This window comes from Elgaria multicarinata, chromosome 16, assembly GCF_023053635.1.
Source record: "Elgaria multicarinata webbii isolate HBS135686 ecotype San Diego chromosome 16, rElgMul1.1.pri, whole genome shotgun sequence".
Classification (NCBI taxonomy): domain Eukaryota; kingdom Metazoa; phylum Chordata; class Lepidosauria; order Squamata; family Anguidae; genus Elgaria; species Elgaria multicarinata.
Genome location: NC_086186.1, coordinates 22,052,770 through 22,077,618, shown reverse-complemented (window position 1 = coordinate 22,077,618; position 24,849 = coordinate 22,052,770). Strand labels below are relative to the sequence as shown.

Sequence of the window (24,849 nt, the reverse complement as noted above, 5' to 3'; positions counted from 1 at the left end):
TTTACTGCAGCATCCCTGAAACTTTTGAACAATCTGCCTTTGGATTCGAGGAAGAGGCCAACTCTGGAGGTTTCTTTAAAGCTCTCTCTCTCTTTTTTAATCTGATGAAATCACTGCTTTGATTTATCACTTGCTCGTACTAGACAAATAAAAGGAAGTCCTTCTTCACACAGCGCAGAGTTAAATTATGGAACTCTCTACCACAAGATGTAGTGATGGCCACCAATTTGGATGGCTTTAAAAGGGGGGTTGGATAAATTCCTGGAGGCAAGGGCTATCGATGGCTACTAGCCCTGATGGTTGCATGCTATCACCAGTATTCGAGGCAGTAAGTCTGTGTGGACCAGTTGCTGGGGAACATGGGTGGGAGGGTGCTGTTGCACCATGTCCTGCTTGTTCATCCCTGGCCGATGGCTGGTGGGCCACTGTGCGAACAGAGTGCTGGACTAGATGGACCCTTGGTCTGATCCAGCATGGCACTTTTTATGTTCTTACTGTAGTTTTCAAAATCGTATGCTACTCTGAACACTGAAAAATTTAAAACCAGCCAGCCATTTCACCTCTCTCAGCACTCTGGTGACGTGACACCCCCTTCTTAAACCCTTCACCGTCTGCTTCTGGACCCTGTGAAAGCTTCCTGCTCTTGCCTTCAAATCTTTCCATCACTTTATCCCACCTTATCTTCCTGCTCTTACATCCTGATACATCCTCACTTGTGACCTTCACTTGTCCAACTCCACTGCTCTCAGGACTCATGCTCCCCCAAACCAGTCTCACTTTGCACCTTGGCTGCCGAAAGACTTTTCTCTTTTTCCCAGGCATTTAGCAATATGTCATGAGCTTAACTGATCCCGGATCCGTTTTTAAGTTCGGCTGACCGCTTATAGTTGTTTATAGTTGGTGTGTTTTTGTGTATACTGTATGTTTTTTTATGGTTTTAAATTTTGTATATCGTTTTTAATTGTTTTAATCTTATGTAAACCGCCCAGGTAAGCCTCGTGTGGCGCAGAGTGGTAAAGCAGCCGTTTCTGCAGCTGAAACTCTCCCCATGGCCTGAGTTCGATCCCAGCGGAAGCTGGTTCTCAGGCAGCCGGCTCGGGTCGACTCAGCCTTCCATCCTCCCGAGGTCGGTAAAATGAGTACCCAGTTAGCTGGGGGAAAGGTATTAACGGCCGGGGAAGGCAACGGCAAACCACCCCGCGATAAGGCCTGCCAAGAAAACGTCAGCGAAAGCTGGCGTCCCTCCAAGAGTCAGTAATGACTCAGTGCTTGCACGAGAGGGTCCTTTCCTTTCTTAAACCGCCCAGAGAGCTAAACTTAAGCAGCAGACATTCAAACAAGCAGCATAGAGATACAGTGATCAAGACGGCTTCTCTTGCTCATTGCATAGCTGTTACATGAACACCCTGACCATGGTCACTTCTCTACTTTTTCTGCCCAGGTCCTTGTAAAAAATGGTAAAGCCTCCAAAACTCTCAACTTTGGAAGTAAAATTTGGTAGCACAGACACAATTTATGCAAAACAGATGCAAATTCACTGGCTTTGCATCCATTCCCACCCCCTCTTCCCACGGGAATTTGGATTCCACCCCCCCCAACACACTTTTAAGGATGAATTTTAATTAGTTATTTAGCTTCTGGTTATTTCTGCAGAAAAACAGGACATATCAATAGTTACTGAATAGGTAGCTGTTCTTTCAGGGTAGCACGGTGGAATATTCAGTACTTAAGGCTGAAGCTATGCAAAACCAAGATAGAAATGGCAGAATGCTCCACAGTTCAAGCGTTAAGTTAGCATTAAAAACCAGACACACTTGTTTTCATTGCTGGTGTCATAGCGTGGAGTCGGATCGTCGTCATTTCCATTGACATCATAGCTTGCGCGAGGGTCCTGGAAGAGACACAGAGGGGGGTTGTTCACATTAGAAAAAACTAAAAAAATACATTACTAGAAACAAGGGCAGCGTTTACCAGTGGAAAACAGGACGGAGGACACTCGGATATCCCTGTGGAATTCCCTGCCTCTGGAGGTCAGGCAGGCACCAACTTTGTACTCCTTTCAGTGCCTCCTGAAAACATCAGTATTCCAGGAAGCCTTTCCTTAATGTCCAGCCGGGAGTCACTGTATTTGCTTCTTTTAAGATCTGTTTTAAGTGTTTTATTCTGTTTTTATTTTCATTTTATCTTGTACACCGAAATTTTCAATGGGGAGCGGTATATTGTAAATAAATAAATAATAAATAAAATGGTCCACCCTCCCAACAGGAGAGAGCCAATAGGTAGGCTCAGTTCTTGACAACTTTGATTAAAAAGGCATCTCAACTTTGCACAGTTGTGGGGAGGAAAAGTCGCTTAAGGCGCAATCCTGTGCATGTTTAGAGGGAAAACGTCCTACAATTCCCAGCATCCCCCACCCAGCGTGAGAGTGTTCGTAGGTTGCAGGCCAGCCTTTGGCATATAAACTTTGGTCTGTTGCCGAAGCAGTTATAATTAGCTAATGCTGCTTTTCCTGTTGTGTTTTTAATCGTTTTTAATTTAATTTGTTTGCTTCCCCCCCTCCATGTTTTAATTTGGATTTTTAAAATCTGGATTTCAATGTTAGTAACCTTGAGGGCCATTCTTCTGTCAGAAAGGCGGGGTAGAAATTTATTTATTTATTTATATAGCACCATCACTGTACATGGTGCTGTACAGAGTAAAATAATAAAATAGCAAAACCCTGCTGCATAGGCTTACATTCTAATATTTGATTGAAATTTGATTGATTTCTATCAGGTAGGCACACAGGTAGGCATAAGGTAGTTCATGAGAACTTCAACCCCCAGAAGTCTGAGCCAGCATGAGCAATGGTTAAGAAGGCTGGGAGTAGAAGTACAAAAAAAAATATTGTGATTTGCTTTCTGCCCACCCCAGAATGAAGCAACACGCCATGCCGCTCAACAAGCCAGTGATTGATTGATGGGGCCCATTGGCCTGGGAAGAAGAGGCAGAAACTCAATGGTAGAGGACTTGCTTTGTATGCAGTTCAATCGCCAGCAACTCCAGTTAAAGGAATCAGGTTGAGGATGATGTGGACGACCCCCCCTCTCTGCCTGAGCTCCTAGAGAACCACTAGTAAGACAATACTAAATAAGACAATACTAAGAACATAAGAAGAGCCATGCTGGATCAGACCAAGGGTCCATCTAGTCCAGCACTCTGTTCACACAGTGGCCAACCAGCCATAGACCAGGGACCCACAAGCAGGACATGGTGCAACAGCACCCTCTCGCCCATGTTCCCCAGCAACTGGTGTACACAGGCTTACTACCTCTGATACTGAAGGTAGCACACAGATAGTCAAATAGTTCGACCTGGTATAAAGCAGGCTTCCTGTGAGATCCCCCCCAACACACACACACCAAACAATCCTGGAATCAGTACTGCTGTTATTGCTTTGAGAGTGTTAGGGCACAATCCTATGCATGTTTAGATAGAAAAAATAAGTCCTACAACTGCTGGCTAGCGAGTGTTGGGAGTTGTAGGTCTTTTTTCTGTCTAACCATGCATAGGATTGTGCCCTTAAGGCCACAAGATTAAGAGCACAGAGTTATAGTGTCCAGCTCGCTGCTAAGACAACATCCGCCCTTGCATCTAGCCAAAGAGAGCTCCATCCGGCAAAGCTCACTCTGAGCTATCCATGGTCCTGTTGTAGCTGCCCTTTACCCAAGAGGGCTTCAATAATGGCACATCAGCAGGCCTTCTTGGTAATGGCACCCACCCTCTGCAACGCTCTCCCACATTTGGTCCGAGAGGTGGAAACTGTGACAAACTTTAGGCACCTCTTGAAGATGCATCTGTTTAATCAGGCTTTTGCTGATGTGTAATTACACCGGTCCATTTTTATTGTTTCTGTAACGTTTTCAATGTATTTATTCTTTTACCGTGGATTTTATATTGTAGGTTATATATTTCTTATGTAATCTTTTGATATCAAGGGATATATAAGTAGCTTATCCAACTAACTAACTAACTAACTAGATAGATAACTAAATAATAGAACAGTATTTAGTTTCTTCGGGCCAAGTTGTCCACTGCTGATTTACAGCTCAATCGTATTCCATGTTTGCTCAGAAGTAAGTTGAAGAAGACTTACTCCCACGCAAGCAAGCGCGGGACTGCTACATGCCCTCTGAAGGCCCTAAGGAGATGCAGATTTACTTACATAATTTTGTATGAGGTCAGGATGATGTTTCTCTATGCCATCATCGAGAATGGTTACTACGACGTCTTTGCCGGTGTATCCTCGCTGCCAGGCTGCTAGAACATTCATTTCCGACCTACATTCGCTGTTGTTGTCTTCACAATGCTAAGGACAAAGATGACAGTGGCTTAGCCATTTCTTTCCCACACCTGCCATATACACTCCAGGAAGCAAGACGTCACACAGGTAGGCATAAGGTAGTTCATGAGAACTTCAACCCCCAGAAGTCCGCGCCAGCATGACCAATGGTTAAGAAGGCTGGAAGTAAAAGTACGAAAAAAATATATTGTGATCTGCTTTCTGCCCACCCCTGAATGAAGCAACACGCCATGCCGCTAAACAAGCCAGTTTGAAAGCTAAAAAGCCATCTTTACTGGGTTCTTTTTGCCACCACCCCTTCCAGAAGGTTAGGAGAGGTTAAACCTTCCCATCCAGCCTTGTAACATACTCTGTTCAATGAAAAAATAGCCTTGCAAATAGACACCAAGTAAGTCTGCTTAGTAAATCCTGATTGCCTAAAGTGGGCAACCGTTGCCTCTAAACAACCAAAACAACATTTTGAAAAGGTTGCTTGTTTCTATCTTTTGTCCATGTAAGCAGATACCTGAGAAAGGCCGGGATTAAGGTATATGGGTTGTGAAGGGTTAGAAGGAGCTTGGCTGTAGCCACCACCTGTCTCATATCTCAGAGGGTGGGACCTGTGTTCTGTGTTCTTCTCCTCCTTGGCAGACAATCCTTTGCTTGTGAACCTTTGGACCGGTGGTATTTGTCAGCCTTTTAATAAAGCTATTCAACTGTTCTTCAAAACTCTGTTGTGGTGCATAGTCAACAGAGAAGCATGCAATCACATGAGTAGTTGCACATAGGACTCATATGAGAATACTACACGATTTCAGAACTCGGCCTGCTCTCTGCTGATATCCTAGCAGCGTGGCACAAACAAGAATCCCCAGGGAAGCTAGTGCTGCAAGACAATGTAGCCAAGAACTGGAGAAAATAGAAGCAAGGCTCCTGTTTGTGGAGCAGGTATGAAGGATGAAAGATTCCAGACTGCTCTATCTCAGCATGCAGCTGGAGAAGAGGCCAAGGAGTTTTCCAACACCTTTCAGTTTACTGAAGAGACTGATCAGCAAAATATCACAGTTGTAATGTGTAAGCCTACATTGCTCCAAAACGGAATGTGACTTAGCAAAGATTCAAATTCATTACCAGAAGGAAGGGGAAAGGACTGATCCCTATTTTACAGATTTGAGGCTCCTGGCACAAAGGCGTGTGTTTGGAGACTTGTATGGCTCCCTCATTAAGGACCATAGGGTTTATGGAGTGAGCTCAGACATCCTGACGGCCTGGTTGCTAAGAGAGCATGATTTGACCTTGACTCGAGACATTTGCGGAGCTGAAGGAGCAGCATCAGAGCACTTACAAGGGATTGAATTTGCAGAGAGGCACATGCATTTAGCAGCTCATAAGCAAACCCCGGGAGTGAAGAAAGCACAATGTTTCCCGAAAAGTCCTCAGTACAAGGGAAAGCCAGCAACAAGTATCGCACCACCCATAGTTCCAGGAATTGCCCAACATATGGAGCTATTTGTTTTCATTGCTCAGGAAAACATCACTTTGCAAAACTATGCAAGCAAAGTATCACTTCGCAAAACATCACTTTGCAAAACTATGCAAGCAACTCAGCCCCAAGACAAGGACCCTGAGGGGCATTTATAACTCTTTTCAAGAAAGGTGAATTTGAGGCAGATCTTATAGCCTATATTTCTACCCAAGGAGATCCACCACTATTAGGGTGTGCAGCACATGTGGTGCTGAACCTGGTCAGGCGTGTGCCTGAAGTCTCATGACAGTTACCTTCCACTAAAGCTGATCTCTTTGCTGCACAGTCTAATGCTTTTGAAGGGCTGGGATGTTTTTCAGGGGTGCATCACCCTTTGTGTGGACTGGGCAGTACCCCCTATTGTTCACGGGTGTAGGAAGGTTCCCCTACACCATAGTGGAGCAACGGAAGCCTGCCCTAGAGCACCTTGAGCCAATAGGGGCCATCTCTAAAGTGACTAAGCCACAACCCTGAGCAGCCTTGAATAGCCTTTTCATCACACAAAAGAAGAAGGGGTCGCTCAGATGGTGTCTATAACAAGGCAGTCAACAGGCAATATTTTGCCATCCCCACATTGATGCTGTCAAGGGAAGCATCAATGTGCTTTCCTTGACAGGGAAGAGGGAAGAAAATCTTCCCTATTCTTGATGAAAAAATGGCTACTGTCGAGTAGCACTGGACAATGAGTCAGCTGAACTATGCACATTCAACTCTCTCTAGGCATCAAATCTGCCAGTGAGGTCTTCCAGTGTTTCGGAGACATCCCGGGTGTCCACATCATAACAAATGATATGATCGTCAGTGCTGCAGATAAGACAGAGCATGACACCATTCTGATGCAAGTCCTAGAAGAAGCCTACACCATAGGTGCCAAGTTCAATAAAGACAATATTTGGTTGACTGTGTCAAATATATGGGTCACATCTACTCAAGTAAGGGAGTCCCTGTAATACAAGAATATTACAGGGACTACTTGCATGTGTCATGTCTAGCCCTGCTCCCCCTGGTTTGGAAGAAGGTGTTTCAGGTGATCAATCAGAATCAGACTCTGAAGTAGAGAAGTTGGTGCTAGAAACATGTCAGCCTGTACCAGTGGGGGAGAAAGCTCTCACGGGCTCTTCACCAGCTGGGAGTAAACCCTCTCCAGAGCTTATCTCCTCAAGGGCAAACAATACACAGTCAAGTGGGAAGCCAGTATTCTTCCGAGGGGAAGAGCACAGAGAGGTTAGCCGATCCTAGAGTATGGCGCAGACTAAAATGGGCATCCCATCAGAGACTGCATCACAATTAGTCTCTCTGAAGTTAACATCTTGGGAAAGAGCATTCCATTCTTCTTGAAAGGACAATTCTCTCACTTAGTTTGCATTGTTTTGTCTAGGGGAAAGTTCCTAGAGATTAGACTCTCTTCAGGTGGGAAGAGATGTTTAATGCTTGAATAAAGCTTTGTGGATTACTTATTAGGCTCCATTATTGTCTCCCAAGAAGGTGGGAAATTTTGTGAAACACGACAGCCTGACTGAGAAATGTGCCGTGTGAATCATACATTAGACGCTACAAAAATATCCCCAACTAGATTTGCAGCATGCATTCACACACACACAAGTGTATAGTTACCAAGTACCACATTCCAGGCCAGAGTGGATCATTGAAGGAAACAAAATGGTGGTCACGTCGAACACGTCTTTTGACTCTTCGTTTAACTTCCTGTTGCTGCATCCATCTTACCTAGACAAATATTAAAATAGCAGCGTTTGAAATGGATTTTTGTTTTAAAGAGTGATGTAAATATTTTAAGAGAAAAATATTTATTTGCTTTGACATTTAAATCATGGCTTTTGACTTACCAGTGGCCATCTAGAAGGCTCTCAATTAAAATAATCAAATAATAATTACACACACAACCTTAAAAGAGGTGAGATATCCTAACTTTTATCAATAAAAGCAGCACAGAAAACCATCAGCCATACTCCATTTTTGTTAGCCCACAGCCCTAGCAGAACCAAAACGGTTTCCCACTAATTTGTTTAATGAAGGACAAGTGTGACAGGCTTCCTGAGGAAAGGAATTCCAAAAGCAACATGCTACCACAGAGAACGCCCTTCTCTTCATGGCCACCACTATTGTCTCGCATGACAAATGCCTTCCATTTTATTTCCAGTGCAATCCTATGCAAAACTACTCAGAAGTAAGTTCTACTAAATTCAATATTAGTTACTCCTAGGTAAGTGTGCCTAGGATTACATCCTAAAGAGCCGAACGTCATCTCAAAACAATGCTGTCAACGCTTCTTTGATGAACAACAGTTTTGAGCATATGCATAATTCCTCTTGCTGTGAAATCATTTTCTTTCTCTAAGTAATAGCCTGCCTTATTCTGCTTTTCCCTTTGTATGGCTTTCCGTTTTTTGTTTTTTAGATCTGAACAAATTCTGGAACAAAGAAACACCAACACAATTATTAGAACTTTTGATGCCAAAAATCAAACTAACGCCGCAAGATAAAGAATATTTATTTATTTATTTTGTTCAAAGGGCTTCGGTGAGTTTTGATAATAAAATTCAAGATAAAAATTCTAGAATGGTCCCCTTGCTCTTGAGTCGCTTTGATAGAGCAGATGTTCCACAGCTGTAGAGACCCCTCTGCAGAACATTAACGAGATAAATCAGATTAGAAGCATGCTGCACACTGGAAGTATGGGGCTAAAAAAATGTTTATTCATTATAAACAGAACAGGATTATAATACATCTCCACTGAATAGATGCAAACCTCGCCACACAAGCTCATTGGGGAATTAATTTAGTTTTTTCTCCCTGGCTTCTACAAGGACAGTTTCTTCTGGGAAAACAACCAGAAAATCGGGGATTAAACTCCAAAGTAGGAAGGGATCCCCCAGGGAACTCAAAGGATCTGTAGCGGAATCTCAGCAAGAGGGAAGGTTTCCTACACACGGATTAGCCTAACATGGCAGAAATAATAAGTAGGAATCCAGAGTTGAGAAGGGCTGTGATGACCTTTCCAAAAATGCATGTTTAGTGATTCCTGAGAAACAAGCAGCACCGGGCATTTCATGAGCTCAACCGATTCTTGAGCTATTGTTTCTGAGGACTGACACACATTTTTGCCTCAGGAGCTTAAAAATATATTTAAAAACCCCATGGTTTTGTTGTTGTTGTTGTTGTTATTAAAGAGCAGAGGGATTTGTTTTCTCTCATGCGCCTTATGATGAGCTGACTAAAACGGAATAGAAGTTTGTTTGTTCATTTTTCATAACACTACATTCATCTATGTCATTTCCTGTCAAGACACAGCTCCCGTCAAGCTGGCAGGCAGGATGGGACTGGCCTAAGCAAAGACGGAGCAAGGCAGCTAGAGCGCAGCAAAAACGCAGTCACGTAGTTACACAGGTCTAGCAAACAACCTGACCCAGAAACTTTATAAGTTATGGGGAGAACTACCTGACACCTTCTGGCCTACTGTCAGGGCTGGCCGAAAATATATTGCCGACGGAAGTGAATGTAAGATGGTGCCCTGTGATATTTCTTGAAATACAACATGCCCCTTCCATCACTCACATACGGAAGCTAACTGGACTACCAGTAGAATATTCCTTCAATACCGGTAAACAGGTAGCATCTTCCACCACATCTGTAGGCAAGCAGGCCAGTTTAGGGAATGGATAGACAGTGTAGCATACACATCTCTGTATATGTAAACCGCCCAGAGAGCTTCAGCTATGGGGCGGTATATAAATGCAATAAATAAATATGTGGGGAACGGTCAGGGGGAACAGCTGAGGGGCTGTCACTGCTGCCCCCCAACATCTACCACCTGATCAGGCTGCCTCACTTGGCCTAATGGCCGGGCCGGCCCTGCCTATTCTTGTTCTTTCCAGGTGGGAAATTTATTTATTTTATTTATTTCAGGATTTTTATGCCACCATTCAGCCAAAAAAGGCTCTCACGGTGGCTTACAAAAGTATTTCTTGACAGTCCCTGCCCACAGGCTTACAATCTAAAAGATATGACACAAAAGGAAAGGGGATTGGGAGGGAGGAGGAGGAGGAGGGGGGAAAGGAAAGCAAATTCAGGCACTACAATCTTAATTGCAAAGTTCAGCAGTTACAGTTGACAGCAGGAGGGAGGGGGCTCTCAGCTGGAGCTGGACCCAGGCACGGTAGAGAAGTGCCTGGCTGCTGCTTCCTCCCTCACTGGTGGCCTCTGCAGAGACAATTTGCAGTTCCTGCATTCGGACAGAGCTTGCAGGTGATAGATGGGCTAGATCAGAGTAGGAAACCCGGTGCTATCTAAATATTCTGGATGACAATTTACATCAGCCCCTGACCATTGGCCTGGGGCTGATGGGAGCTGTAGGGCACCAGGTTGCCTACCTCTGGGCTAGAACTTTTACCACACACTGCAGCATCCGATGGGATTCCAGGCTTCTCCTCCAAGAGCAAAGCAAAACAAGAAATGGCCATTTTGAATTTTACTGTGTGCAAGGAAGGCAAGCTGGCCTGCACAGAAGTTCAAACTCTAAAATCATATTTGTGTGTATGTAGGGAAGGGGGGGATGACTCCACCCATAATTCCACACAGCCACAAAGAAAAACAACCCCCCAAAGGGAGCAGCCACCACCACCACCATGGGTATGCAGTTCCAGAGAGTCACTGCCTTTAGACACCTCCCAGAAATACAGCTCAGGGAGAGGGATGGTGTTGCGTTTTTCTTCTCCGTCTCACATGGGCCATTATTGCCTGCAATAATCCGTTTGCTTCAAGGAAGGGTCTGCAGTCATGCCCATCATGACGGGAGCGAAACTAATTAGCATGCTGATTAATGGGCTATTTCCAACATCACCTAAATGTTACAACGCACAGGCCGAGACACGCACAAACTAGGAGAGTGATTCAATTCACTTGAGGAAAGAGAGCGAAAATACCCGCCCAGTTCACTCTGTAATCTTTACTAAAGCCCTGTCATTCACAAGCCATTAAAATGTGATGTCCTCATTCATGATGTCATGCTAATGAGAAACATCCGTTGGGATGCTTCACGTGTTATGATTTTCCTACGTGGAAGATGCAACAGCCCTGCATGTAGATCATCACATTTGACTCCCCTGTAAATACATGAAAATACAGCTTGAAGGGAGCATTGGGCAGTATTTTCTCCCCACAATTCTCTGGTAAGAGGGTAGAATCAGGGGAGAAGACTGGAAGCAGGAGAATCCAGGCTTGAGCTGCCCCCATTCTTTCCATAGGGAGATCTAATTCCTGCTACTAGTAAATGGCTACTAGTCACAATAGGTATGTACTAGTTGTGGGGAAACACGTGTGGGACGGTGCTATTGCATTCATGTCTTGCTTGTAAGCTTCCAATAATCATTTGGTTTGCCACTGATTTGGAACAGAATGTTGGTCCAAATAATATAAGCCTTTGGTCTGATCCAGCGTGTTCAAACATTCAAATAACTGTAGGATCTCCCTTGCTCTGTGAAATCCTACCTTCAAATTACTGCTAGACAACCGTCTTCAGCAGTTCATTTTTCCCTGCACCAAGAACATGAGGCAAACAAGAATATGAACCCAAGGCCTGTTCCTAATATCTCCTTGGAGAAAATCAAGGGTATCACAATATACATACAGGCTCTTAGGCCAGTGTGGTGAGAGCCAGTGTGGTGTAGTGGCTAGAGTGTTGGACTGGGAGTCAGAGTGCTGGACTGGGAGTCAGCCATGGAAACCCACTGGGTGACTTTGGGCCAGTCACAGACTCTCAGCCCAACCTACCTCACAGGGTTGTTGTTGTGAGGATAAAATGGAGAGGAGGATTATGTACACCGCCTTGGGTTCCTTAAGAGGAAAAAAAGGTGGGATATAAATGCAATAATAAATAATAAATAAAAATAAAAACAGAAAAGAATTGTTCTCCTAATTTTTGGTATTCCAAAGCCATCTTATTCCATTAAACAGCCCAGATAAGAGCTGATAAAGATCCATAAACGCTTGATCACTGCCCATGAACCCACCTACACTTCAGACCCGAATCACAGCTAATAATGCCCTCTGAAATGGACTATCAATTCAGTTAAGGGATTTCCCCAATTTAAGATTTGGACACTCCCCAAATTATAGTTAAAGCTTCTTGTGACCTTGATTGGAATAATTCTTAGATTCGTAAAGTAAAATGGGGATTCTCAGAATTAACACCAAGAACACCTCCGGATTCATTAACCGCATGATCCTACACATGCTTAGACAAAAAAAAAGTCCTGCAATTCCCAGCGTTCCCCAGCTGGTGTATAAAAAAAATATTATTTTCCTCCCTGCATCAAGGAAGCCAAGTTAAATTGAAAGGGACAAATTGCTAAGCATGAGAGGAAACGCCCTTAATCTACCAGTTACACACTGGCAAAAGCTCAGCCAGGTCAGGAAGCCTCTGAAATGGGATGCCACTTTTTATAAAAACATGGATATACTGAGAAAATCTCAGGTGTAAAATCATCTAGACACTTAGGCCATAGCTAGACCTAAGGTTTATCCCAGGATCATCCCGGGTTCGTCCCTGCCTGAGCTCTGGATGCCCTGTGTGGCACTTAGATGAACAGGTTTGACCCCAGGACAATCCTGGGATAAACCTTAGGTCTAGCTACGGCCATAGTTGACTGGAAGTTCTACCTCTTAAAAAAAAACTCCGCGCCCACCCGCTTCTCCAGACAGCTCCTTATATCTAGGAATCCAAGAAATATGAAGTTACACCACTGCCAGCTAAATTCTTTTTTTTAATGTTATTACAAGATAAAAAATATATTTACAGTTGTTTCTACAAAGCATGATTACAGTCTTTAAAAAAATACTAAAAGGTTTTTAACAGTAAAGGATTATCTTATCTATTTTATATATCTATCTTTCCCCATCCAGTTTCAACCTCATTGGATAGTAGCAATGGTAAAGGAGAAATTAGTTATGTAGAATCTTTAACATAGTTTACAAAAGGGGACCATATTGTTTCAAAAGGATCATGTCTCAGTTGCCCCAACAAGACCCTACGGTGGTATGTTAACTTTTCAGAACAGACTATGCCCCATACTTTCCTCTTCCAGCCTTTTAACGTGGGTCCCTTCGAATCTTTCCAATGCTCAGCAATTTCTAGGCACGCTGCCGTTAGCAAGATAGTTACAAGTTCTTTATGGATGAAGGACAGGTTTAAAAGATTTGGCAGGGACAGCAGAGCCAGACTCGGTTCTGGCAGAATTGTCTGACCAGTGGCATCCGAAATTGTCTTGAAGACAGTCTTCCAGAAGTGTTTTAGAAGGTTGCAGTCCCACCACACGTGAAGAAAAAATCCCCTCTCCTCGCATCCTCTCCAACATAGCGGGGTGATAGAAGTCGATATGTGTGAGAGTTGGATTCTCCCTGCATCAAGGAAGCCTAGTTAAATTGAAAGGGACAAACTGCTAAGCATGAGAGGAAAGGCCCTTGATCTACCAGTTACATTGGCAAAAGCTCAGCCAGGTCAGGAAGCCTCTGAAATAAGATGCAATTTTTTTATAAAAACACGGATATACTGAGAAAATCTCAGGTGTAAAAGCATCAAGACATTTAGTTGACTGGAAGTTCTACCTTTTTAAAAAAACAACTCCGCGTCCACCCGCTTCTCCAGATAGCTCCTTATATCTAGGAATCCAAGAAATATGAAGTTACACCACTGCCAGCTAAATTCAATGTAGCCTTACTTGTTCATGTAAGTAAAGGCTTGCTTTACAACTACCACTTTCATATTCCTGCACGCACATGAAATGCACCAGTGAAAAGGCAAGGGAGAAAGGTACTGATACATTATCAGTACCTCCTATCAGCTTTGGCTGATACGCCAGCTGTGCCTCTTCCTAGAGTTAGAAGACCTAAAGACGGTAGTGCACATGCTGGTAACTTCGAGACTTGACTTCTGCAATGCGTGCTACATAGGGCTACCTTTGTGCCTAGTCCGGAAACTACAACTAGTTCAAAACATGGCAGCCAGGCTGGTCACCGGTACACCTAGGGGTGACCACATTACACCAGTTTTAAAATCTCTTCACTGGCTGCCAATTAGTTTCCGAGCAAAGTATAAAGTGTTGGTTATCACCTTTAAAGCCCTACATGGTTTGGGGCCAGGCTACCTGCGGGATCGCCTTCTCCTGTACAATCCACCCCGCACACTCAGGTCCTCTGGGAAAAATCTACTTCAGCAAGCAAAAACTAGATTAACAACTGTTACCCAGAAGACCTTCTCTTCTGCTGCTCCCGGACTGTGGAATGGCCTGCCGGAGGAGACTCGTCAACTTAACAGTCTACTAGCATTCAAAAAAGCTATAAAGACTCATCTCTTCCGGCAGGCCTATCCAGTGGAATTTTAAAATGTTTTTAGGATGTTTTTAACAATGTATATTATGTTTTAATTGAGTATTATGTATTTTATCATTTATGGTTGTTCCCCACCTCGATCAAAATGGAGAGGCGGGTATGAAATAGATTGATGATGATGATGATGAAGAATCCAAGGTAACATCGCAAGTGCCTGAGTAAAGCAAAAGTAACTTTATTTTCCCAACTTGTCATCAGCATGTTTAGGTAAATGTTACAAGACTGAATGAAAATTTATTTAGTATGTAACAAAGTAGACTACTTTAAAGCACTGCCTTTCCGTCGCAGGTATGGATCCATTCACCCTGCCAAGTGTCTATCCAGCTTCCCTAAGGCTTTGAAACTTAATACAAACACTAAAGAACGATCAAGCAATCATTTTCCTTGCCACCGGCGGAATGTTCCAGGACATTGCTGCGTGTTTATTCTGCTGAATTAATAAGTTCAAATGTTTGGATGCGGAGATATATTCATGCTTCAAAGTTCATCAGGGGAGAAGTTACTATATTTTTTATTTTTTTATTTATTTATTACATTTCTACATTTATTACATTTCTACATTTATTACATTATTTATTACAATAGCCGGAGCTCTCTGGGCAGTTCACAAAAATTAAAACCATTCAAAGTATAAAATAACATTATAAAACCATAATATAAAATACAATATAAAAGCTCAACCAGATAAAAACATCAGCAATGCAAAATTACAAATTTAAAACACCAAGTTAAAATTTATTTATAGACTGTTAAAATGCTGGGAGAATAAAAAGGTCTTCACCTGGCGTCTAAAGGCATATAATGTAGGTGCCAAGCAAACCTCCTTAGGGAGCTTATCCCACAGCCGGGGTGCCACAGCAGAGAAGGCCCTCCTCCTAGTAGCCACCTGCCTCACTTCCTTTGGCAGGGGCTCACGGAGAAGGACCCCTGAGGATGACCTTAGGGTCCGGGCAGGTACATATGGGAGGAGGCGTTCCTTCAGGTAGCCTGGCCCCAAGCCGTTTAGGGCTTTAAATGTTAATACCAGCACTTTGAATCAGGCCCGGACCTGGACTAGCAGCCAATGAAGCTGGAAAAGGACTGGCGTGATGTGGTCTCGTCGGCCAGAACCTCTTAGTAACCGTGCTGCCCTGTTTTGTACCAGTTGAAGTTTCCGGACCATTTTCAAAGGCAGCCCCACGTAAAACGCATTGCAGTAATCCAAACGAGAGGTTATCAGAGCATGGATAACTGTAGCTAGGCTATCTCTGTCCAGATAAGGGCGCAGTTGGTATAGCAGCCTAAGCTGAATTAAATTGGTCTGAATGGAGACTATGGATATATAAATCAGTAAGGGGCAGGGCCTGCAATACTGCTGCAGGGGGAGGGTGCCACCTGGTAGAATACATCCTAGCTGCCTCAGCCAGTTGAGGTTGCCATCTTAGTTTACCCATTATGCAATGCCCCTGAAAATCCATGTTCCTGAAAGGATTGTGGGTAAAAGATATATATGGCTGATGCGTAGGGTTGTCACAGCCGCCCGACTGGGTCAGAGAGTCCAGCAGACTCCCCTATGCGACCCCCAGAATCAGCTCACTGAGCCGTGGCATGTTCGTGGGCCCGATCTTCAAGCGCCCTGAGGCTCAGTGGCTTCCCAGCACCTGTCTGCCCTCGTCCGGAGCCTCCATTGCGTACAACAGTGGCAGCTCTGGCTTGTGTAAATGGCGGCCAGAAAGGCCCCATTTATGCAAGACTGCATGAACTCTTAAGGAGACAAAAGATGCTTATGGAGTTGCTCAGGGAGTCCAGGTCATGGAAGGATCCCTGACATGCATCAATGGGAACTCCCCCTTCTCCCCCAAGCCTAAACACTAATTGCAGCACAGGGACGTTTTTTGTCATGATCACGGCTGAGGAGGAAAAAATTAGACCTCCCCACATGCTGTAGTCCTGAAGGAAATAGAACGCCCGCCCACCCCCCTGGATAAAAAATCTGAAGTCCCCTTAATGTGACTGAGAGCCACACAGTTAATTATTATTATTATTATTATTTATTTATTTATTTATTTATTTATTTATATAGCACCATCAATGTACATGGTGCTGTACAGAGTAAAACAGTAAATCGCAAGACCCTGCCGCATAGGCTTACATTCTAATAAAATCATAGTAAAACAATAAGGAGGGGAAGAGAATGCAAACAGGCACAGGGTAGGGTAAGATTACCATGTGCTGAGAATCGGGGCAGGCAGGGCTCCTTTGGAATAGTGTACGAGGGGATAGCAAAAGGTGTGGTTAAAGATGACCCAGGAACCAGGGTGGCCATCAAGACTGTCAAGACGGTCAGCAAGGACGGATCGAGTTTTTGAACGAGGCTTCGGTGATGAAGTGTAGTTCAGCTAAGCCCTAAGTGACTGGCTTTGCAGATTTGGAAATCCCATTCTCTGCCAGATGCTGATCACTGCGTAGTGGAACTCCTAGAATGGGCGTATTGAAAGCGAGTGACACGTATACAAAGGAATTCCTTGCACAAATTCTGTGGTGTACGGGATTGGGATGCTCTTCTGGAGTGCTCTGATTACAATATTTCCGCAGTACAGCAACTATTCAGACCGCATACTCTGATTCCTTGGCCATTTGACAAGCAGAAGCCTAGATTTTCAATAATTCTGCAGAGGACCAAGATCATGACAACAGAGGGGGGAAATCATTAAAAGCCTCTTTTCTTCCTCGTAGTTTTGTTCCACCTGCAATCTTTACTGGGCCAGATGGCCAGAGTTTTCCAAAGTATTTTGTCATTAAACTCAAGCTAGTGTCTTTGGTCCACCGCTTTGGAAAAAAAAGGAAAAACGAAGAACAGATGTTTGGGGGGGGGGAGAGAAAGAGAGAATCCTCCACCAGGCTGGAATATCCTGTAGCCAAGATTTACACATGCAAACATAATTCAGCCGGAAAGAGGAGTGGCAGAGCAGCCAAAATTGGCCTAAGCACAAAACACTTGACTAGTACAGCATATCATAGCCCCTTTCCCGAAAATATAATGGGCTCTGATGCACATAATTTTAGTCTGACCTCTGATGTTTTAACAGCAACCCATGTTCTCCAGTAGGAAGAAGATTAAATATTCAAGTAATGGTCTTATGGTCTGAGGAGGTATAAAAGAAAAGAACAGATAGTCCTACGGTGGAGTTTGGTCTAGTCAAAGGGGCTTTCTCCCAGCCGGTAGATTTTTGGAATATTCAGTCAGTACTTTGTGCCAGGGCAGCATCAAGGACAAGCATGGTTGGGCACCTGCCAACAGTGTTGGTGAAAAGGCGGAAGAATAGACCAGAAGAGAAGAGGAGCCATGTTGGATCAGGCCGAGGGTCCATCTAGTCCAGCATTCAGTTCACACAGTGGCTTACCAGCTGCTGACTAAGAACCCACAAACAGGACCCAAGTGCAACAACACCCTCCCACCCATGTTCCCCAGCAACTGATGTATATAGGCTTACTGCCTCGGATACTGGAGGTAGCACACAGCCATCAGGACTAGTAGCCATTGATAGCCTTCTCCTCCAGGAATTTATCCAACTCCCTTTTAAAGCCATCCAAAATGGTGGCCATCACTACATTGTGTAGTAGAGAATTCCATAATTTAACTATGCACTGTGTGAAGAAGAACCTCCTATTATCTGCCCTCAATCACCCACTAGTCAACTTCATGGGATGACCCCGGGATCCAGTATTTTGAAAGAGGGAGAAAAAAGTCTCCCTACCCATATTCTTCACAGGACGCATAATTTTGTAGACCTCTATCATGTCTAGATGCCACTACCTGTTCGCTCACTGGCTGTTTGGCTGTCAAGCAAACAAATGCTAGCAATGTTAAAGAAGAGGAGGAGGAGCAACTGGTGAAAATGGCAGTGAGAAAGTAGACTTACTGAGAGAGGGGCCCATTGAGGGTGCCTTGCCCAAAGGCCCTCAGAATCTTAGAGCTAGGACTGCCTACCTCTGTGACTCTAACTCTGGGCTCTAAATACAAATGGCAATTCATCCAGAAAGTGTACTTTGGCCTTCACAAATTCTGCTTTTCCATCATATTGGAACCCAAGCTCGCCATAGGCCACAGGGTAGCCGCGATGTCGGTCGCCGACTTACATACCTTTGGATCCATTCTGAGGAAACTGTGTGGACCTCTGCTGCTGAACGTTGACCTTTTAATGGTCTTGCTGTGATGGAAATGGTAGTAGTCTTCCAGGCTACCAATCTGTAACAAACAATGTGCAGAAGAGAGTCAGGATAGGAGCCAGAACATTAAGGAACAGTGACAGTGCAATGTGGCTGCAAAAAAAGCATATTCTATTTTGGGCTGCATCAATAGATGTATAGCTTCCAAATCACCTGAGGTACAAGTTCCCCTCTATTTGGCCCTGGTTAGGCCTCATCTTGAGTATTGTGTCCAGTTCTGGGCACCACACTTCAAGAAAGATGCAGACAAGCCAGAGGGGGTTCAGAGGAGGGCAACCAGGATGATCAGGGGTCTGGAAACAAAGCCCTATGAGGAGAGACTGAAAGAACTGGGCATGTTTAGCCTTGGGAAGACAAGACTGAAGGGAGACATGACAGCACTCTTCAAGTACTTGAAAGGTTGTCACACAGAGGGGAGCCAGGATCTCTTCTCAATCATCCCAGAATACAGGACACAGAATAATGGCTTCAAGTTACAGGAAACCAGATTCCGGCTGGCATCAGGAAAAACTTCCTGACTGTTAGAGCAGTATGGCAACAGAACCAGTTAACTAGGGAGGTCATGGGCTCTCCCACACTAGAAGCCTTCAAGATGCAGCTGGACAGCCATCTGTCAGGTACGCTTTAATGTGGATTGCTGCATTGAGCAGGGGGTTAGACTCAAAGGCCTTCCTTCCAACTCAACTAGTCTATGATCTTTCATAATGCACTAGAAACAGCGTTATGCTTTCCCTAGAAAATTTTGAACCAGAAATTCTTCTGGTGCCCTAAATAAAGTGTGATCTGATTTAGCATGCTTATTTGACTAAACAAAACTTAAAACAAGGACTCTATGTTAATTTTATTAAATTCTAATAATCATGTGTTTGAACTGAAATATTTGATTTGATACAAGATGAAGTAAAGCACACTAGGTGTGCAATCCTATGCATGTTTAGACAGAAAGGAGTCCTACTTGCTGGCCACTCATGCTGGCTGGAGTACGCTCAAAGTTGTAGGACATTTTTCTGTCTAAACATTTAATTAATTAATTATATTACATTCATATCCCGCCTGTTTTCCTCCAAGGAACACAAGGTGGAGTATATAATCCTCTTCCTCCCCATTTTATGCTCACAACAACAGCCCTGTGAGGTAGGGTTGGGCTGAGAGTCTGTGACTGGCCCAAAGTCACCCAGTGAGCTTCCATGGCCAAGTGGGGACTAGAACCCAGATCTCCCGACTCCCAGTCCAACATTCTAACCATTACACCACACTGACTCTCTAAACATTCGTACAATTATGGCCTTAATGTAGATTAAACATTATCTTAATGTTTAAGGGGTCCTTCTCTGTGAGCCCCTGCCAAAGGAAGTGAGGCAGGTGGCTACTAGGAGGAGGGCTTTCTCTGCTGTGGCACCCCGGCTGTGGAACGAGCTCCCCAGAGAGGTCCGCCTGGCGCCTACACTGTATTCCTTCCGTTGCCAGCTGAAGACCTTTTTATTCTCTCAGTATTTTAACACCTATTAACTTAAATTTTAAACTTTGCTGTTTTAATTCCATATTTTAACCTATATCAATTTCTGCTGTGTGGTTTTATCCTGGTTGCGCTTTTTATACTGTATTTTGTATTTGTGTTTTTAGATTGTTGGTTGTTTTTATGCTCGTCATGATTTTAATTTTTGTGAACCGCCCAGAGAGCTTCGGCTATTGGGCGGTATAAAAATGTAATAAATAAATAAATAAATAAATCTTTAAACGAACTCAAAGCTTTATGTAATTATTATTAGTAGTATTAGTATTATTATTTTGGAATACTGGTATTTTTGAAAACAACAACAACAATGGATGAAATCCAAACATGTCAGCAGCATCCGCCAATGGAATTTCTTCCCCATCCCACTGCAACACACACACCCCATCTGTTCTGGAGGGTTGGGGGACCCACTAGGACACATTGGGGAGTGGGTGGGGGAACTGCACTTGGGATGAGACAACAGGAAACATCCCCCGTATGAGCGGACGCCTGCTTGTATGTCATTGGAAGTAGCCCAACAGCTTGTACTTCCTTTACATTGGTTGTTTAAATTTAAGAAAAAGAACCAGACACTGAACACTGCCAACAGGCTAATTTTAGCATACTCAAAGAAACTCTGCATGATATGCCACGGTTGTCTACTCAATTAATGTTTAGAAATGGGGGAAAAATGATTCGCAGAAAAATAAAGCCCTGAAAATTTCCCACCCCACATCACTGACAAGAGCTAGACAGAGCCCGATTCAATTCAGGGAGGAAAGGTTCCAAAACCAGTCCCCCAAATTATATCCAGTTCATACGGCCGAGCCTAGTGGCCCTCCAGAAGGGATTAAGAGCTGCATATGCCGGGTCAGTCCAAGCGTCCAGCTAGTCCAGCGCGGTTTCCTAATCATGGCCAATTAGACTTCACTATGATACTAAGGGCACGATCCGATGGGTTGTACTCTTGCTGATGGTAAGCCCCCCAACTCGGAGGTTTATGATCATCCAATGCAAGGTAGGAGAAGCAGCGAAGTGATCTTCACCTCCCCGTCCAAATGCCCAGCATTTTTTTTTGCTAGACGGGTTTTTTTTGCCCATCTAGCTAGGGCACTTCAGAGGAGGGAAAGAAGCTGGAGAAGCCTCAAGATAACTCATATCCTGGCCTCTCTAGTCTCCTCCTCAATCCACCCACCAAAACATCCCCTTTTCCCCTTCTCCGAGGTCGAGTTCCCGAACCCCAAACCCAGCTGGTGCGTTTCTTTCTGAACCAGCTGCAAGGCGGAGGGAGGCAAGAGTTCTAATTCCCCCGTCTGAGGTTGGAGCGCTGTCTTGGGATGAGCACAGGAAAAGCCTTGGGGGGGCTACATCCATGTCATCCAACCCTTTCTAGACTAAGATGTAAACCCCTAAATAGGTTAGCATTTCTGAAGTCACCCTTTGCTGCATCGTCTCCTGCTCTACACACTTTATCATTAGGACTGTGTGTTTCTACTGTTTGCAAAACAATATTTCCGAACCAGAAAAAGCTCACTTCTGCAACCATATTCAAGTTAAGCACCTTGGACTGAGCCACTGTCCAAGACACGAGACTGGACTGCGGGGGGACCATCTGTCTGCTCTTCTGGTGAAAGACATTATGTGAATGGATGAGCTAAGGGTATTTAGTCGCTTGCTCGCTGCAGGAGCCAAAATAAAAAATAAAATAAACATAGCACTATAGAAATGCAGCCGGCAAAACCATCCGTCCTCGTTCCCCCCCCCCTCCATAATTGCAACACAATATGATTGATCCAAAACGGCCCCCAGAGTTCCAGGGGAGTCAAGAACTTGGAAGCCAAACTCTCAGGAAGCCATCTGCCCTTCACAGGTGCACACACATAAACACAGACTAAGAGCCATTGCTACTTTTCCACAGGAGCAGCCTCTGCTGTGCTTATGACGAAAAATGCACTACGAAGAGGAGCAAACACATGCCGCTCAGAGAGAGAGATAGCATTCAAGGTCTTCAGACAGAGTGAGCTGCAGGGGTGATTGCTCCAATTCCTCTCCCATAGTTTAAAAATAATAGTAATTGCAAATTCACTCAACGGGGAGAAAAAACATACCAGCATAGGTCAAGTTAAAAAGCCCAACCCACAGCCTCATCCTTTATTACTACTACTACTACTAATGCTACATGATCCATCTTTAATTGCATGACAGCCCTAGAAAAGAAATCTTAGTTCCATTAATCAACTAAAACTCCCATGATTAATCTGTTAAATCTGCATAAATATGTACTGACATAAATAAGCCAATGCTAGGGAAGGGGGAAAAATACTTCACTTGTTTTTTGTGTTTTTGTAATGCATGCATATGTTTTCAACAGGCTTTGTCTTAGAAGAAGCAGACCAGAGATAGGTAGGTAGATATATTGAAGTTTATGACACAGCAGCATTCTGTGAAAAAGAGAGACAGAAGACTGCTTCTAAGGTGGTGACTGCCACATACTGGTTCGCACGCAACGGCAGCCCAGAGTATCGGATGAATATGAGTTGACTACGGGTTATGTATGGGTTGTTGTTGAATCGTGGATTGTCATTATGTGGAAACTCTGCACTATGGTTTAACTATGGGTTGTTAATCGTAAATAACCCAGGAAGAGAACCCATAGTTTGTTCTTCGGTGGTGAACTCCGGATTCTTCGTGGTTAACAATCCACAATTAAACCACAGTACAGAATTCGCACATAAAAACAACCCAAGTTTCAACGACAACTCATACTCAACTCGTATTCTGGATTGTCATTACATGTGAACCAGGTCACAGGCTGTGTTCACACATAATGTTTAAGCCCTAGTTTATATTAAACAGAATTTGTTGCTTTAGCCATGAATTTGCTTTCAGACAGGCAAACAAGGCATGGCTTGTCTTCACTATTTCTGGTTGGTTTCTCTCCCACACATTTTGCCAACCTTCAGAGTGATTTCATTTTCAGGCTACTCTTGTTGAGCGCTTCTCTTTCAGGGCAAACAGCGCAAACTGCAGTGCAAACAAGCCAGGTATAAGCCGTAGTTCAGACACTATGACAAGCCACAGTTTAAACAAATCAGATTTTGTAAGCCAACAGGAAACCATGAGTTCTAGTCGCTTAACAAGCCATGTTTTGTTTGCAGGGATGGGTTCAAGCACAACGACAAGGCAGATTTCAACAAACCAAATCACAGCTTAAGTGTTATGTATGAACCGGGCCAACGTTTGTGAGAGCTTGCATTAAAGTATCAAGAATACTCTCGTTCTATTTCAGCTGCATTTGTGCAGTAGTTAGTTTCCTATTATACAGGGGTGAGGTTACTTTTTCTTGTCAAGGGGTGCATTCCCTTGTGGGCAATGGACAGAATCCACCAACTCCATTGTACAAATGTCCCCTTCTGCTTGCGCGATGGCGATTTAGCACCTCCAGGGCAATCCCATTCATTCCGGAAGAGGAGGATGGCGGAGCTCATGTAAGGGAACTCTGCCGGCTTGCCCCTTTCCAGAATGAGAGCTTCCGCTCATTTCGGGGCTGCCTCTAGGAAGCACTAAATCCCACTTGCACAATGGAAATGGCAGGACCCACCGCTTATCGGTGGGGCGGAAAGGGGTCAGCGGGTGCATAAGTGCCCCATTCAATTCTGCCCAATACCTTGGGGGACATGTGCTAGCAGTGGGCAGAGTCTGCAACATTTGGCCCTTAATCAAGATTAGCTTCAGGAGTTCATAGGAGGTCTCCTAGGTCCTGCAATCCCTGACTTTGACCAACTGCCTGTAAATTGGCTCTCCAGTAGTTATTCCCTTTTATAATGCTGATTCAAATAGGAACATAGGAAGCTGCCTTATACTGAGTCAGACCCTTGGTCCATCTAGCCCAGTGTTGTTGACACTGACTGGCAGCAACAGCTTTCCAGGGTTTCAACTTGGACCTTTTCCTGCCCTACCTAGAGATGGTGGGGATCGAACCTGTGACCTTCTGCATGCAAAGCAGTTGGTTCTCCCAAACCTTGTCCAACAGGCTCTCAGCCCAACTGGAACAGGAGATTAAAGGGACTAGAGTTTGAAAAATACATCCAAAGTGACCCCGTTAATCTGCGGCTGATGTGAGACCTACATTCTGTTCTCTAGACTACATTGGGTCATGGGTCGGTGGTAGAGCACTTGCTTTGCATGAAGAAGGTCCCCAGTATCTCCAGGTTGGCCTGGAAAAAAAATCCTGCCTGAAACCCTGGAGAGCTGCTGCCAGTCAGGGTCGACAATACTGGGCTAAGTGGACCATGGCTCTAATTCATTATAAGACAACTTCTTAAGCTCTGAAATGGCACCACAACCCTTGTTTGGAGCAGAGCAAGTATATATAAAGAACTTGCAGAATTAAAATGTATACACATTTTTCCCCATCCACCACACACACACACACACACACACACTGTGTGTGTGAGGATCCTCAAGGTACAAAATGACCAGGAGGATGAAAATTCTAGCTAAAGTCAACATCCTATTTGCAGACTTTCCATCTCAAACCTAATAAGAGGAGGACCCTTAACTCAGTCATAGAGCAACATATACTCTGCGTGCAGAAAGTCACGGGTTCAATGCTCGGCCTTGCAAGTCAAAAAGGAAGAGGTCGCTTCCTACGTTCTTTCCTACTTACTGGGAAATTCCCAGCAAACTTGCCGGCAAGCGCCCTCCTGTTTTGCTAGTTTCACGCGTCGCAACCTAAGGCTGCACTTCAAGAGATTCCCAATGGCTTTCGCCCTTCCCAACGTGTCTCTGCAGGTCTAATGAAATCACTTGCCCCAGAACGTCACAACTGTACTCGATTAAGCTGGTGCTGTCAGTTTTGCTGGGCTGGGATTTCACCCACTTGTAGAGGAGACTG

At 44.2% G+C, this 24,849-nt stretch overlaps 1 protein-coding gene across 1 annotated transcript in view; it reads right to left on the bottom strand.

Annotated features, from left to right (window-relative positions):
- Positions 1-24,849, bottom strand: part of PCSK6 (proprotein convertase subtilisin/kexin type 6) — a 112,392-nt gene that overhangs the window by 73,327 nt on the left and 14,216 nt on the right. Inside the window, exons 2-5 of the mRNA XM_063142175.1 lie at positions 18,372-18,476; positions 7,461-7,571; positions 4,205-4,348; positions 1,815-1,891 (exon numbers count right to left, since the gene is read on the bottom strand). Of these exons, the coding sequence (XP_062998245.1) occupies positions 1,815-1,891; positions 4,205-4,348; positions 7,461-7,571; positions 18,372-18,383 (344 nt within the window). The 5' untranslated portion in view covers positions 18,384-18,476. The remainder of the gene's footprint in view (positions 1-1,814; positions 1,892-4,204; positions 4,349-7,460; positions 7,572-18,371; positions 18,477-24,849) is intronic.